Source organism: Oncorhynchus clarkii, chromosome 7, assembly GCF_045791955.1.
Source record: "Oncorhynchus clarkii lewisi isolate Uvic-CL-2024 chromosome 7, UVic_Ocla_1.0, whole genome shotgun sequence".
Lineage (NCBI taxonomy): Eukaryota > Metazoa > Chordata > Actinopteri > Salmoniformes > Salmonidae > Oncorhynchus > Oncorhynchus clarkii.
This window is the reverse complement of record NC_092153.1, coordinates 3,596,179-3,611,653: the sequence shown is the minus strand read 5'-3', so window position 1 is coordinate 3,611,653 and position 15,475 is coordinate 3,596,179. Positions and strand designations below refer to the sequence as shown.

The window sequence follows — 15,475 nt, the reverse complement described above, 5'->3', positions numbered from 1 at the left end:
TATGTGATCTAGAGGAAGAGTAGAAGTTCAATTCATGTTTGTTTGTATGCCTTCAGAACGAGGTTCTTATTCTCAAACACCCATTTTACCTCACTTGGACTTCTCATTACCCCACTTGGCCTTCTCATTACCCCACTTGGCCTTCTCATTACCCCACTTGGCCTTCTCATTACCCCACTTGGCCTTCTCATTACCCCACTTGGCCTTCTCATTACCCCACTTGGCCTTCTCATTACCTCACTCGGCCTTCTCATTACCCCACTTGGCCTTCTCATTACCCCACTTGGCCTTCTCATTACCCCACTTGGCCTTCTCATTACCCCACTTGGCCTTCTCATTACCCCACTTGGACTTCTCATTACCCCACTTGGCCTTCTCATTACCTCACTTGGCCTTCTCATTACCCCACTTGGCCGTCTCATTACCTCACTTGGCCTTCTCATTACCCCACTTGGCCGTCTCATTACCCCACTTGGCCTTCTCATTACCCCACTTGGCCTTCTCATTACCCCACTTGGCCTTCTCATTACCCCACTTGGACTTCTCATTACCCCACTTGGCCTTCTCATTACCCCACTTGGCCTTCTCATTACCCCACTTGGCCTTCTCATTACCCCACTTGGCCTTCTCATTACCCCACTTGGCCTTCTCATTACCCCACTTGGCCTTCTCATTACCCCACTTGGCCTTCTCATTACCCCACTTGGCCGTCTCATTACCCCACTTGGCCTTCTCATTACCTCACTTGGCCTTCTCATTACCCCACTTGGCCTTCTCATTACCCCACTTGGCCTTCTCATTACCCCACTTGGCCTTCTCATTACCCCACTTGGCCTTCTCATTACCCCACTTGGCCTTCTCATTACCCCACTTGGCCTTCTCATTACCCCACTTGGCCGTCTCATTACCCCACTTGGCCTTCTCATTACCTCACTTGGCCTTCTCATTACCCCACTTGGCCTTCTCATTACCCCACTTGGCCTTCTCATTACCCCACTTGGCCTTCTCATTACCCCACTTGGCCTTCTCATTACCCCACTTGGACTTCTCATTACCCCACTTGGACTTCTCATTACCCACTTGGCCTTCTCATTACCCCACTTGGCCGTCTCATTACCCCACTTGGACTTCTCATTACCCCACTTGGCCTTCTCATTACCCCACTTGGCCTTCTCATTACCAAAATGGCTAAAAAGCTCAAATTGGGAAAAAGTCCGATTTTATTTTATAGTTTCATTTGACATATTTTCAGTGTTATGTTTAACTTAGGCCTTTTCATTAGGATAGCAATGTAAAAAAATATTAGAAAATGTTTTGTTTATTACTTTTTTGGACTGTTACGGTAATTATAATTTTGTGGAAAGGATGGTAAAATGCGTAGTATTTGGCCCAAAAACATAATGATAATAATTACAAAATATATAGTACAGATTCTAATCTCAGTGATCCAAGAGGTGAAAAATGACACTTGAGAATTTTGGGGTCAAATGTCAGTTTTGTGTTGTTATGTTGTTGTATGTCAAACAGGAAGTGATGTATTAGTGTCTCAGGGTTGTGTTCATTAGGCATCAAACTGACTGAAAGAGGGAGGGACTATGTGAAGTTGTCCAGAAATAAATTATATTTTATTTCATTGCATAATGTTTTCAATAGTTTTCCCTTGCATGTGGTAATGAATCCAACCCTGGTTCCAGCTTTTCCAGGCTGGAGGATCTGCCGTCAGAGCAGTGGAACCACGCTACAGTGAGGAACGCCCTCAAAGAGCTACTGAAGGAGATGAATCAGAGTTCCCTGGCCAAGGAGTGCCCTCTCTCTCAGGTAGCAGCTTATGTCATGTCATGCAACTTAGTCTCTGGCTTAGGTTGTACTGCATTGTATTAGCCTTATAGTGGTGGGGAATCATGTGCCAAGGAGTGTCCTCTCTCTCTGGTAGCATCTTATGTCATCTTATGTCATGTCATGCAACTTAGTCTCTGGCTTAGGTTGTACTGCATTGTATTAGCCTTATAGTGGTGGGGAATAATGTGCCAAGGAGGGCCCTCTCTCTCTGGTAGCAGCTTATGTCATCTTATGTCATGTCATGTTATGTATCTTAGTCTCTGGCTTAGATTGTTTTTCATTAGCTGCAGGAGGTGGTGTGCTTTTCTTACATGGGGTTCAAATGACACATGATTTCCTGTATACAGATTCCAAAACAACAACGCAGATCTGTTTTCTACAGTATGTGACATGTTGTGGTGTTCCAGTCCATACAGTATGTGACTGTGTTGTGGTGTTCCAGTCTATACAGTATGTAACTGTGTTGTGGTGTTCCAGTCTATACAGTATGTAACTGTGTTGTGGTGTTCCAGTCTATACAGTATGTAACTGTGTTGTGGTGTTCCAGTCCATACAGTATGTAACTGTGTTGTGGTGTTCCAGTCCACAGTATGTAACTGTGTTGAGGTGTTCCAATCTATACAGTATGTGACTGTGTTGTGGTGTTCCAGTCCACAGTATGTAACTGTGTTGTGGTGTTCCAGTCTATACAGTATGTGACTGTGTTGTGGTGTTCCAGTCTATACAGTATGTGACTGTGTTGTGGTGTTCCAGTCTATACAGTATGTGACTGTGTTGTGGTGTTCCAGTCTATACAGTATTTAACTGTGTTGTGGTGTTCCAGTCCATACAGTATGTGACATGTTGTGGTGTTCCAGTCTATACAGTATGTAACTGTGTTGTGGTGTTCCAGTCTATACAGTATGTGACTGTGTTGTGGTGTTCCAGTCTATACAGTATGTGACTGTGTTGTGGTGTTCCAGTCTATACAGTATGTAACTGTGTTGTGGTGTTCCAGTCTATACAGTATGTGAGTGTGTTGTGGTGTTCCAGTCTATACAGTATGTAACTGTGTTGTGGTGCTCCAGGTCCTTATAGGTCTAGTATTACACAGTACACATTCACTAAAACATACACTATATTCTCTCTCTCTCTCTCTCTCTCTCTCTCTCGCTCTCTCTCTCTCTCTCTCTCATCAGAGTATGATCTCTGCCATAGTCAACAGCTCATACTATGCCAACGTGTCCACCTCCAAGTGCCAGGAGTTTGGCCGCTGGTACAAGAAGTACAAAAGGATTCAAGGTGAGGTGTGTCCCCTCTTGGCTCCTGTAGCCTCACACACCCCACATGGACAATAATATGTCAGTAGCACCTTCCACTATAACATTGCCTGTCATTGGCTGGGATCCTAACTGTAAGTCCTTGAGCTGACCCAAGTGTCGGGCCCTTCTTTCAGCAGACAGTTATCAACAGACTGTTGATACAGTCCCAAAACATTTTGCAGGTCAGCTGTCAAGTTTTCAAGATATTGGACATTCAAGAAGCAAACTGTCATCTGCCACATCATGATGATGATGCGTTTTGCAAGTGACAGTTTGGTTCTTAAAAGTCCAATATCTTGAAAACTTGACTGCTGACATGCAAACCATTTTGGGACTGTATTAACAGTGGACTAATGATTTTCTTTAAGTGGGTTAACTAAACTGCAAAATCCCCCCGAGAAAACCCCCCAAATGATTGTCATTTTGGACATTATGTTCTGCTGACCAGCAGGGATCACTGTGTTTGTTAGAGTCAGACAGTAGCTTCAATCCTGAGATTAACCTGTACAGCAGCAATAGTACTGATAATTAAGGGGGCATTAGAGAGACAGATCTATAGAGACCCCACCATGATACATGGTATTAGAGACAGCTCTATAGAGACTAGAGACCCCACCATGATACATGGTATTAGAGACAGCTCTATAGAGACCCCACCATGATACATGGTATTAGAGACAGCTCTATAGAGACTAGAGACCCCACCATGATACATGGTATTAGAGACAGCTCTATAGAGACCCCACCATGATGCATGGTATTAGAGACAGCTCTATAGAGACCCCACCATGATGCATGGTATTAGAGACAGCTCTATAGAGACCCCACCATGATCCATGGTATTAGAGACAGCTCTATAGAGACTAGAGACCCCAGCATGATGCATGGTATTAGAGACAGCTCTATAGAGACTAGAGACCCCAGCATGATACATGGTATTAGAGACAGCTCTATAGAGACTAGAGACCCCACCATGATACATGTTATTAGAGACAGCTCTATAGAGACCCCACCATGATGCATGGTATTAGAGACAGCTCTATAGAGACCCCACCATGATACATGGTATTAGAGACAGCTCTATAGAGACTAGAGACCCCACCATGATGCATGGTATTAGAGACAGCTCTATAGAGACTAGAGACCCCACCATGATACATGGTATTAGAGACAGCTCTATAGAGACCCCACCATGATACATGGTATTAGAGACAGCTCTATAGAGACCCCACCATGATGCATGGTATTAGAGACAGCTCTATAGAGTCTAGAGACCCCACCACGATACATGGTATTAGAGACAGCTCTATAGAGACACCACCATGATGCATGGTATTAGAGACAGTTCTATAGAGACCCCACCATGATACATGGTATTAGAGACAGCTCTATAGAGACCCCACCATGATGCATGGTATTAGAGACAGTTCTATAGAGACTAGAGACCCCACCATGATGCATGGTATTAGAGACAGCTCTATAGAGACCCCACCATGATACATGATATTAGAGACAGTTCTATAGAGACTAGAGACCCCACCATGATGCATGGTATTAGAGACAGTTCTATAGAGACTAGAGACCCCACCATGATGCATGGTATTAGAGACAGCTCTATAGAGACCCCACCATGATACATGGTATTAGAGACAGCTCTATAGAGACCCCAGCATGATGCAAGGTATTAGAGACAGTTCTATAGAGACTAGAGACTCCACCATGATACATGGTATTAGAGACAGCTCTATAGAGTCTAGAGACCCCACCATGATACATGGTATTAGAGACAGCTCTATAGAGACTAGAGACCCCACCATGATGCATGATATTAGAGACAGCTCTATAGAGACTAGAGACCACAGCATGATACATGGTATTAGAGACAGCTCTATAGAGACTAGAGACTCCACCATGATACATGGTATTAGAGACAGCTCTATAGAGACTAGAGACTCCACCATGATACATGGTATTAGAGACAGCTCTATAGAGACTAGAGACCCCAGCATGATACATGGTATTAGAGACAGCTCTATAGAGACTAGAGACTCCACCATGGTACATGGTATTAGAGACAGATCTATAGAGACTAGAGACTCCACCATGATACATGGTATTAGAGACAGCTCTATAGAGACTAGAGACTCCACCATGACACATGGTATTAGAGACAGCTCTATAGAGACCCCACCATGATGCATGGTATTAGAGACAGCTCTATAGAGACTAGAGACTCCACCATGATGCATGGTATTAGAGACAGCTCTATAGAGACTAGAGACCCCACCATGATGCATGGTATTAGAGACAGCTCTATAGAGACCCCAGCATGATGCATGGTATTAGAGACAGCTCTATAGAGACCCCAGCATGATACATGGTTTACATAATATTTTAATGTCACCCTTAATATAGCAGAGAAAACCAAACACTGTCAGCCTCTAATCAGATGCAGCCGCTTGCCACTCCACACTGGGAGATCCCCTTACACACACACTCAGGGAAACGACACACACACACACACACACACACACACACACACACACATACACACATACACACATACACACATACACACACACACACTCAGGGAAACGTCACACACAAACACACACACTCAGGGAAAAGTCACACACACACACGCAGGGAAACGTCACACACACGCAGGGGCACGGGCACACACACACACACACACACACACACACACACACACACACACACACACACACACACACACACACACACACACACACACACACACACACACACACACACACACAGGGGCATGGCACACACATGCAGGGAAACGTCTCACACACACACACACACACACACACACACACACACACACACACACACACACACACACACACACACACACACACACACAGGGGCATGGCACACACACGCGCAACACATACAGAGTGCATGCACACACATGGATTTACACACACTTGTACCTCATAGCAGACCATGTACCCTCTCCTTACGCTCTCCTCCCTGTTTAACACTGTCATTCCAACATGGAGGCAGATCAAAGTTGACACCAGACCACAAACACAGGGAGAAGTGGGAGAGGAGATAAATGGTGCCTGTGGTCTGACAGGGGAGGGGGGAGGGGGGAGGGAGGAGGGGGATCAGGTTCCTTACAGCCCATAGTATTAGTTCTGTTCTGTTCTGCTCTGCGGCCCCAAAAGACAAACACACTGCAGCCCTCCAGATGTTGTAAAATGGGGAATGGGACATTCCCATTGGATTAGCGTAGTCACCTCAGAATCTGATTGGAGGATCTACTTGTCAGTCTTCGGACCTTCTGTTGATGTCAATTGCATGGCTGGATGGATGGATAAATACATGGATAAAATGTAGTTGAATGCTGTGTATCCTACCTACTGTGCTGTACTGTACTGTATACGTGTATTGGTTTGTTAACCAGTCTGATATATAGCATGTGACTTCACTACAGGTGAATACCTGGAGAAGATGTGGTCAGGACTGGATAAACCTGATATTAAAGGTGAGTTGGAAAGAACGGCCATTACCAGAATATATATATATATATATATAGTATCTGAACAGTATATAGATGGTATTGAGATCTCTTCAGACCTCCTCTCACCACCATGTCTGTTTGTATCTGCAGTGGAGAGGGACAGCATGTCAGACGTATGTGGCCTGGGACAGCGCCCCCCCTCTCACCTGACCCCACCAACCCAGCTTGGAGGGTTACCCCTCAAGGTTGGACTAGGGGACCCCCAAACTCCCAGCCAGCAACAGGCCCTCCCCCACCTGTCTCAGCAGCACTCACCCCATGCCCAGCACCACCACAGCCCACCGCCCAGAGGCCAGGCGCCCCCTCCCGGTCCTCCGGCCTCCCTCCAACCCTTACTGGGCCCGGGCGGTCTCCTCTCCCCCCAGCTCAGCCCTCAGATGGTCAGGCAACAACTGGCCATGGCCCACCTCATCAACCAGCAGCTAGCTGTTAGCCGCCTGCTAGCCCACCAGCACGGTCCGCAGGCCCTCCACCAGCAGCAGCACCAACAGTTCCTCAACCACCCACCCATCCCGCGCTCCTGCAAAGCCCCAGGAGGCCTCAGCGATCCTGGGATGAATCCGTCGGCCGTGGAGGTCTGTCCGGACATCTACCATCAGGTCAGAGAGGAGCTGAAGAGGGCCAGCGTCTCTCAGGCTGTGTTCGCCAGGGTGGCCTTCAACCGCACACAGGTGAGACATCTACCTCCACTTCCATTTCTAAGCATTTCTAACCTCCACTTAAGTTGAAGTTTCACTTAATCTCCCATTGACATCAATACATCAATGCGGGTCTGACTTTTTCAGGTTCTTTGGTCCACAGCACTAAAAGATCCGGAGCCCCCGATGCTTCTGCACATGTTTATAGTCTCTACTTTACACACAGAGAACAGGCTACTCCGTGAACAGGCTACTCAGAGAACAGGCTACTCCGAGAACAGGCTGCTCAGTGAACAGGCTACTCAGAGAACAGGCTACACCGAGAACAGGCTGCTCAGTGAACAGGCTACTCAGAGAACAGGCTACTCCGAGAACAGGCTGCTCAGTGAACAGGCTACTCCGAGAACAGACGGCTCAGTGAACAGGCTACTCAGAGAACAGGCTACTCAGAGAACAGGCTACTCAGAGAACAGGCTACTCAGAGAACAGGCTACTTAGAGAACAGGCTACTCCGAGTTCAGGCTACTCCGAGAACAGGCTGCTCAGTGAACAGGCTACTCTGAGAACAGGCTGCTCAGTGAACAGGCTACTCAGTGAACAGGCTACTCAGAGAACAGGCTACTCAGAGAACAGGCTACTCAGAGAACAGGCTACTCAGAGAACAGGCTGCTCAGTGAACAGGCTACTCCGAGAACAGGCTACTCAGAGAACAGGCTGCTCAGTGAACAGGCTACTCCTAGAACAGGCTGCTCAGTGAACAGGCTACTCAGTGAACAGGCTACTCAGAGAACAGGCTACTCAGAGAACAGGCTACTCAGAGAACAGGCTACTCAGAGAACAGGCTGCTCAGTGAACAGGCTACTCCGAGAACAGGCTACTCAGAGAACAGGCTGCTCAGTGAACAGGCTACTTAGTGAACAGGCTACTCCGAGAACAGGCTACACAGGCCAATGGTTCTGGTGTTGTTTAATAAAGTTAGATCAAAGCAGAATCAATGTCTGCCAGATCACATAATGATCACAGTATTCTACATTTCATAAACCAATATAATAGCCTAGTATAACTTTATTGGAAGACAAAAAACAACAGCAAATTGTTTTCTCATGTGGCCAAAACTCAACAACGCGCGCCACTGGGCAAAATACACAGGTGGGATGCCTGCAGTTTGTTAGCACCATCTGCTCCAAGATTCGTTCACTCAGTCACACTGTAGGATACTTCTAAACAACACTGTAGGATACTTCTAAACAACACTGTAGGCTACTTCTAAACAACACCGTAGGATACTTCTAAACAACTCTGTAGGCTACTTCTAAACAACACTGTAGGCTACTTCTAAACAACACTGTAGGATACTTCTAAACAACACTGTAGGCTACTTCTAAACAACACTGTAGGATACTTCTAAATAACTCTGTAGGCTACTTCTAAACAACACTGTAGGCTACTTCTAAACAAATCTGTAGGCTACTTCTAAACAACACTGTAGGCTACTTTTAAACAAATCTGTAGGCTACTTCTAAACAACACCGTAGGCTACTTCTAAACAACACTGTAGGCTACTTTTAAACAACACTGTAGACTACTTCTAAACAACACTGTAGGCTACTTCTAAACAACACTGTAGGCTACCTCTGACAACACTGTAGGCTACTTCTAAACAACACTGTAGGCTACTTCTAAACAACACCTTAGGCTACTTCTAAACAACTCTGTAGGATACTTCTAAACAACACCGTAGGCTACTTCTAAACAACTCTGTAGGCTAATTCTAAACAACACTGTAGGATACTTCTAAACAACTCTGTAGACTACTTCTAAACAACACTGTAGGATACTTCTAAACAACACTGTAGGATACTTCTAAACAACACTGTAGGCTACGTCTAAACAACACTGTAGGATACTTCTAAACAACACTTTAGGCTACTTCTAAACAACACCGTAGGCTACTTCTAAACAACACTGTAGGCTACTTCTAAACAACACTGTAGGCTACTTCTAAACAACACTTTAGGCTACTTCTAAACAACACTGTAGGCTACTTCTAAACAACACTGTAGGCTACTTCTAAACAACACTTTAGGATACTTTTAAACAACACTTTAGGCTACTTCTAAACAACACTGTAGGCTAATTCTAAACAACACTTTAGGCTACTTCTAAACAACACTTTAGGCTACTTCTAAACAACACTGTAGGCTACTTCTAAACAACACTGTAGGCTACTTCTAAACAACACTTTAGGATACTTCTAAACAACACAGTATACTACTTCTAAACAACACTGTATCACTCATCACTGAGACTGAGATCAAATGGTTACTATGTAGAATGATGCTGCATGGATGTTTCACCGGTAAAACTTGAATAATTATCATGCACTATTTAAATGCAGTGTTGTTTTTGTCTTCCAGTGAAGTTATACTAGGCTATTATATTGAGTTCTGTAATGTAGAATACTGTGATCGTTCTGGGATCTTGCCGACATTGATTCAGCTTTGATCTAACTTTATTAAACAACAGCGTTCGCCAGAGTAGCTGATACACACGTGGTCTGCACATGCGCAGAAGCTTCTGGGAGCTATGGATCTTTGTGAGTGCAATGGACTACATATCCAGAAAAAGTGGGATCCACGGCCATTACTGTGATCACTGTAGCTTTTAAAGGGTCTCAGAGTTGGTTTGTCATCAGTGGAGACCTGTCTTAATATGAGTGTTCTGAAAGCTGAATATAACTCCACTACACTGATACTGACTGTTGAGAAAGCCCAATACACTGACATAGGGACATTCCTACCTAAAGAGAGTAGAGTAGTGTAGAGTAGAGTAGAGTAGTGTGTGAGAGAGAGAGAGAGAGAGAGAGAGAGAGAGAGAGAGAGAGAGAGAGAGAGAGAGAGAGAGAGAGAGAGAGAGAGAGAGAGAGAGAGAGAGAGAGAGAGAGAGAGAGAGAGAGAGAGAGAGAGAGAGAGAGAGAGAGAGAGAGAGAGAGAGAGAGAGAGAGATGTAATGAGAGAATTAGAGTATGAAAGGTTACTTGGAGGGTCCTTGCTAAGAGACCTGACATTTGCGCGCGTGTTTGTGTCTCAGGGCCTGCTGTCTGAGATCCTTCGTAAAGAGGAGGACCCTCGCCAGGCCTCCCAGTCACTCCTGGTCAACCTCAAAGCTATGCAGAACTTCCTGAACCTCCACGAGAGCGAACGCGACCACATTTACCAGGAGGAGCGTGAACGCAGCATGAACCCCAACCTCAACCTAGGCAACCAGACCCCAACCAATCAGAACTCCAGCTCCACTGGCCAGCGACTCACACAGGTACACGTACATACCCAGGTGTCCTCATGTACGTTGAATAGGAACACTAGGGAAGAGCCACATCAGACACACTTCTACAACCACACCCCTGCCAGTACACTAACAGGTACACACTGTAGCCACATCAGACACACATCTACAACCACACCTGGGTTTAAATAGTATTCATATTTCCTCTCTAATACTTTGAGCATTTGATTGAGCCTACATGAAGTGCCAGGGTGGGTGGGGTTTGCACTTTTGGGATTGTTGCATTGGTTGCATTGCGTCTGGAAATCTCAATGAAGTGAAGTTTAAGTATTTGAAAGAAAATAAATACTATTCGAGCCCAGGTCTGGCTACAACCCACATCACACACAGAAACACCCCTGCCAGTACACTAACAGGTAAACACTGTAGTCTCATCACACACAGAAACACCACTGCCAGTACACTAACAGGTAAACACTGTAGTCTCATCACACACAGACACACCCCTGCCAGTACACTAAGTAAACACTGTAGTCTCATCACACACAGAAACACCCCTGCCAGTACACTAACAGGTAAACACTGTAGTCACATCACACACAGACACACCCCTGCCAGTACACTAACAGGTAAACAAATGCAGGCAATCTCTTTAGGGACTCAGTAACCTAGACGATTAGCCAGTCTTGCTCACTAAAACCTCTCTCTTTCTTTCTCCCCCCCGCCCTCTTCTCCTCCCTGCAGCCCAAGCCCCCCCTGACCCAGGTCAGTGCTGAGCTGCCCCTGAAGATGGAGTCCCTGGTCAACATCAACATTACCTCTGGGATCTATGATGAGATCCAGCAGGAGATGAAGAGAGCCAAGGTGTCCCAGGCCCTGTTCGCCAAGGTGGCCGCCAACAAGAGCCAGGTCAGTCCACACACATACAGTATACCAGGGGTCACCAACAAGAGCCAGGTCAGTCCACACACATACAGTATACCAGGGGTCACCAACAAGAGCCAGGTCAGTCCACACACATGCAGTATACCAGGGGTCACCAACAAGAGCCAGGTCAGTCCACACACATACAGTATACCAGGGGTCACCAACAAGAGCCAGGTCAGTCCACACACATACAGTATACCAGGGGTCACCAACAAGAGCCAGGTCAGTCCACACACATGCAGTATAACAGGGGTCACCAACAAGAGCCAGGTCAGTCCACACACATACAGTATACCAGGGGTCACCAACAAGAGCCAGGTCAGTCCACACACATACAGTATACCAGGGGTCACCAACAAGAGCCAGGTCAGTCCACACACATACAGTATACCAGGGGTCACCAACAAGAGCCAGGTCAGTCCACACACATACAGTATGCCAGGGGTCACCAACAAGAGCCAGGTCAGTCCACACACATGCAGTATACCAGGGGTCACCAACAAGAGCCAGGTCAGTCCACACACATACAGTATACCAGGGGTCACCAACAAGAGCCAGGTCAGTCCACACACATACAGTATACCAGGGGTCACCAACAAGAGCCAGGTCAGTCCACACACATACAGTATACCAGGGGTCACCAACAAGAGCCAGGTCAGTCCACACACATACAGTATACCAGGGGTCACCAACAAGAGCCAGGTCAGTCCACACACATGCAGTATACCAGGGGTCACCAACAAGAGCCAGGTCAGTCCACACACATACAGTATACCAGGGGTCACCAACAAGAGCCAGGTCAGTCCACACACATACAGTATACCAGGGGTCACCAACAAGAGCCAGGTCAGTCCACACACATACAGTATACCAGGGGTCACCAACAAGAGCCAGGTCAGTCCACACACATACAGTGTACCAGGGGTCACCAACAAGAGCCAGGTCAGTCCACACACATACAGTATACCAGGGGTCACCAACAAGAGCCAGGTCAGTCCACACACATACAGTATACCAGGGGTCACCAACAAGAGCCAGGTCAGTCCACACGCATACAGTATACCAGGGGTCACCAACAAGAGCCAGGTCAGTCCACACACATACAGTGTACCAGGGGTCACCAACAAGAGCCAGGTCAGTCCACACACATACAGTATACCAGGGGTCACCAACAAGAGCCAGGTCAGTCCACACACATACAGTGTACCAGGGGTCACCAACAAGAGCCAGGTCAGTCCACACACATACAGTGTACCAGGGGTCACCAACAAGAGCCAGGTCAGTCCACACACATGCAGTATACCAGGGGTCACCAACAAGAGCCAGGTCAGTCCACACACATACAGTGTACCAGGGGTCACCAACAAGAGCCAGGTCAGTCCACACACATACAGTATACCAGGGGTCACCAACAAGAGCCAGGTCAGTCCACACACATACAGTGTACCAAGGGTCACCAACAAGAGCCAGGTCAGTCCACACACATACAGTATACCAGGGGTCACCAACAAGAGCCAGGTCAGTCCACACACATACAGTGTACCAGGGGTCACCAACAAGAGCCAGGTCAGTCCACACACATACAGTATACCAGGGGTCACCAACAAGAGCCAGGTCAGTCCACACACATACAGTATACCAGGGGTCACCAACAAGAGCCAGGTCAGTCCACACACATACAGTATACCAGGGGTCACCAACAAGAGCCAGGTCAGTCCACACACATACAGTATACCAGGGGTCACCAACAAGAGCCAGGTCAGTCCACACACATACAGTATACCAGGGGTCACCAACAAGAGCCAGGTCAGTCCACACACATGCAGTATACCAGGGGTCACCAACAAGAGCCAGGTCAGTCCACACACATACAGTATACCAGGGGTCACCAACAAGAGCCAGGTCAGTCCACACACATACAGTATACCAGGGGTCACCAACAAGAGCCAGGTCAGTCCACACACATACAGTATACCAGGGGTCACCAACAAGAGCCAGGTCAGTCCACACACATACAGTGTACCAGGGGTCACCAACAAGAGCCAGGTCAGTCCACACACATACAGTATACCAGGGGTCACCAACAAGAGCCAGGTCAGTCCACACACATACAGTATACCAGGGGTCACCAACAAGAGCCAGGTCAGTCCACACGCATACAGTATACCAGGGGTCACCAACAAGAGCCAGGTCAGTCCACACACATACAGTGTACCAGGGGTCACCAACAAGAGCCAGGTCAGTCCACACACATACAGTATACCAGGGGTCACCAACAAGAGCCAGGTCAGTCCACACACATACAGTGTACCAGGGGTCACCAACAAGAGCCAGGTCAGTCCACACACATACAGTGTACCAGGGGTCACCAACAAGAGCCAGGTCAGTCCACACACATACAGTATACCAGGGGTCACCAACAAGAGCCAGGTCAGTCCACACACATACAGTGTACCAGGGGTCACCAACAAGAGCCAGGTCAGTCCACACACATACAGTATACCAGGGGTCACCAACAAGAGCCAGGTCAGTCCACACACATACAGTGTACCAGGGGTCACCAACAAGAGCCAGGTCAGTCCACACACATACAGTATACCAGGGGTCACCAACAAGAGCCAGGTCAGTCCACACACATACAGTGTACCAGGGGTCACCAACAAGAGCCAGGTCAGTCCACACACATACAGTATACCAGGGGTCACCAACAAGAGCCAGGTCAGTCCACACACATACAGTGTACCAGGGGTCACCAACAAGAGCCAGGTCAGTCCACACACATACAGTGTACCAGGGGTCACCAACAAGAGCCAGGTCAGTCCACACACATACAGTATACCAGGGGTCACCAACAAGAGCCAGGTCAGTCCACACACATACAGTATACCAGGGGTCACCAACAAGAGCCAGGTCAGTCCACACACATACAGTATACCAGGGGTCACCAACAAGAGCCAGGTCAGTCCACACACATACAGTATACCAGGGGTCACCAACAAGAGCCAGGTCAGTCCACACACATACAGTGTACCAGGGGTCACCAACAAGAGCCAGGTCAGTCCACACACATACAGTATACCAGGGGTCACCAACAAGAGCCAGGTCAGTCCACACACATACAGTATACCAGGGGTCACCAACAAGAGCCAGGTCAGTCCACACACATACAGTATACCAGGGGTCACCAACAAGAGCCAGGTCAGTCCACACACATACAGTATACCAGGGGTCACCAACAAGAGCCAGGTCAGTCCACACACATACAGTATACCAGGGGTCACCAACAAGAGCCAGGTCAGTCCACACACATACAGTATACCAGGGGTCACCAACAAGAGCCAGGTCAGTCCACACACATACAGTATACCAGGGGTCACCAACAAGAGCCAGGTCAGTCCACACACATACAGTATACCAGGGGTCACCAACAAGAGCCAGGTCAGTCCACACACATACAGTATACCAGGGGTCACCAACAAGAGCCAGGTCAGTCCACACACATACAGTATACCAGGGGTCACCAACAAGAGCCAGGTCAGTCCACACACATACAGTATACCAGGGGTCACCAACAAGAGCCAGGTCAGTCCACACACATACAGTATACCAGGGGTCACCAACAAGAGCCAGGTCAGTCCACACACATACAGTATACCAGGGGTCACCAACAAGAGCCAGGTCAGTCCACACACATACAGTATACCAGGGGTCACCAACAAGAGCCAGGTCAGTCCACACACATACAGTATACCAGGGGTCACCAACAAGAGCCAGGTCAGTCCACACACATACAGTATACCAGGGGTCACCAACAAGAGCCAGGTCAGTCCACACACATACAGTATACCAGGGGTCACCAACAAGAGCCAGGTCAGTCCACACACATACAGTATACCAGGGGTCACCAACAAGAGCCAGGTCAGTCCACACAC

At 47.5% G+C, this 15,475-nt stretch overlaps 1 protein-coding gene across 1 annotated transcript in view; it reads left to right on the top strand.

Annotated features, from left to right (window-relative positions):
• LOC139413981 (DNA-binding protein SATB2-like) overlaps positions 1-15,475 on the top strand; it is a 33,715-nt gene that overhangs the window by 6,213 nt on the left and 12,027 nt on the right. Inside the window, exons 3-8 of the mRNA XM_071161866.1 lie at positions 1,695-1,818; positions 3,018-3,120; positions 6,607-6,657; positions 6,784-7,364; positions 10,422-10,646; positions 11,361-11,525. Of these exons, the coding sequence (XP_071017967.1) occupies positions 1,695-1,818; positions 3,018-3,120; positions 6,607-6,657; positions 6,784-7,364; positions 10,422-10,646; positions 11,361-11,525 (1,249 nt within the window). The remainder of the gene's footprint in view (positions 1-1,694; positions 1,819-3,017; positions 3,121-6,606; positions 6,658-6,783; positions 7,365-10,421; positions 10,647-11,360; positions 11,526-15,475) is intronic.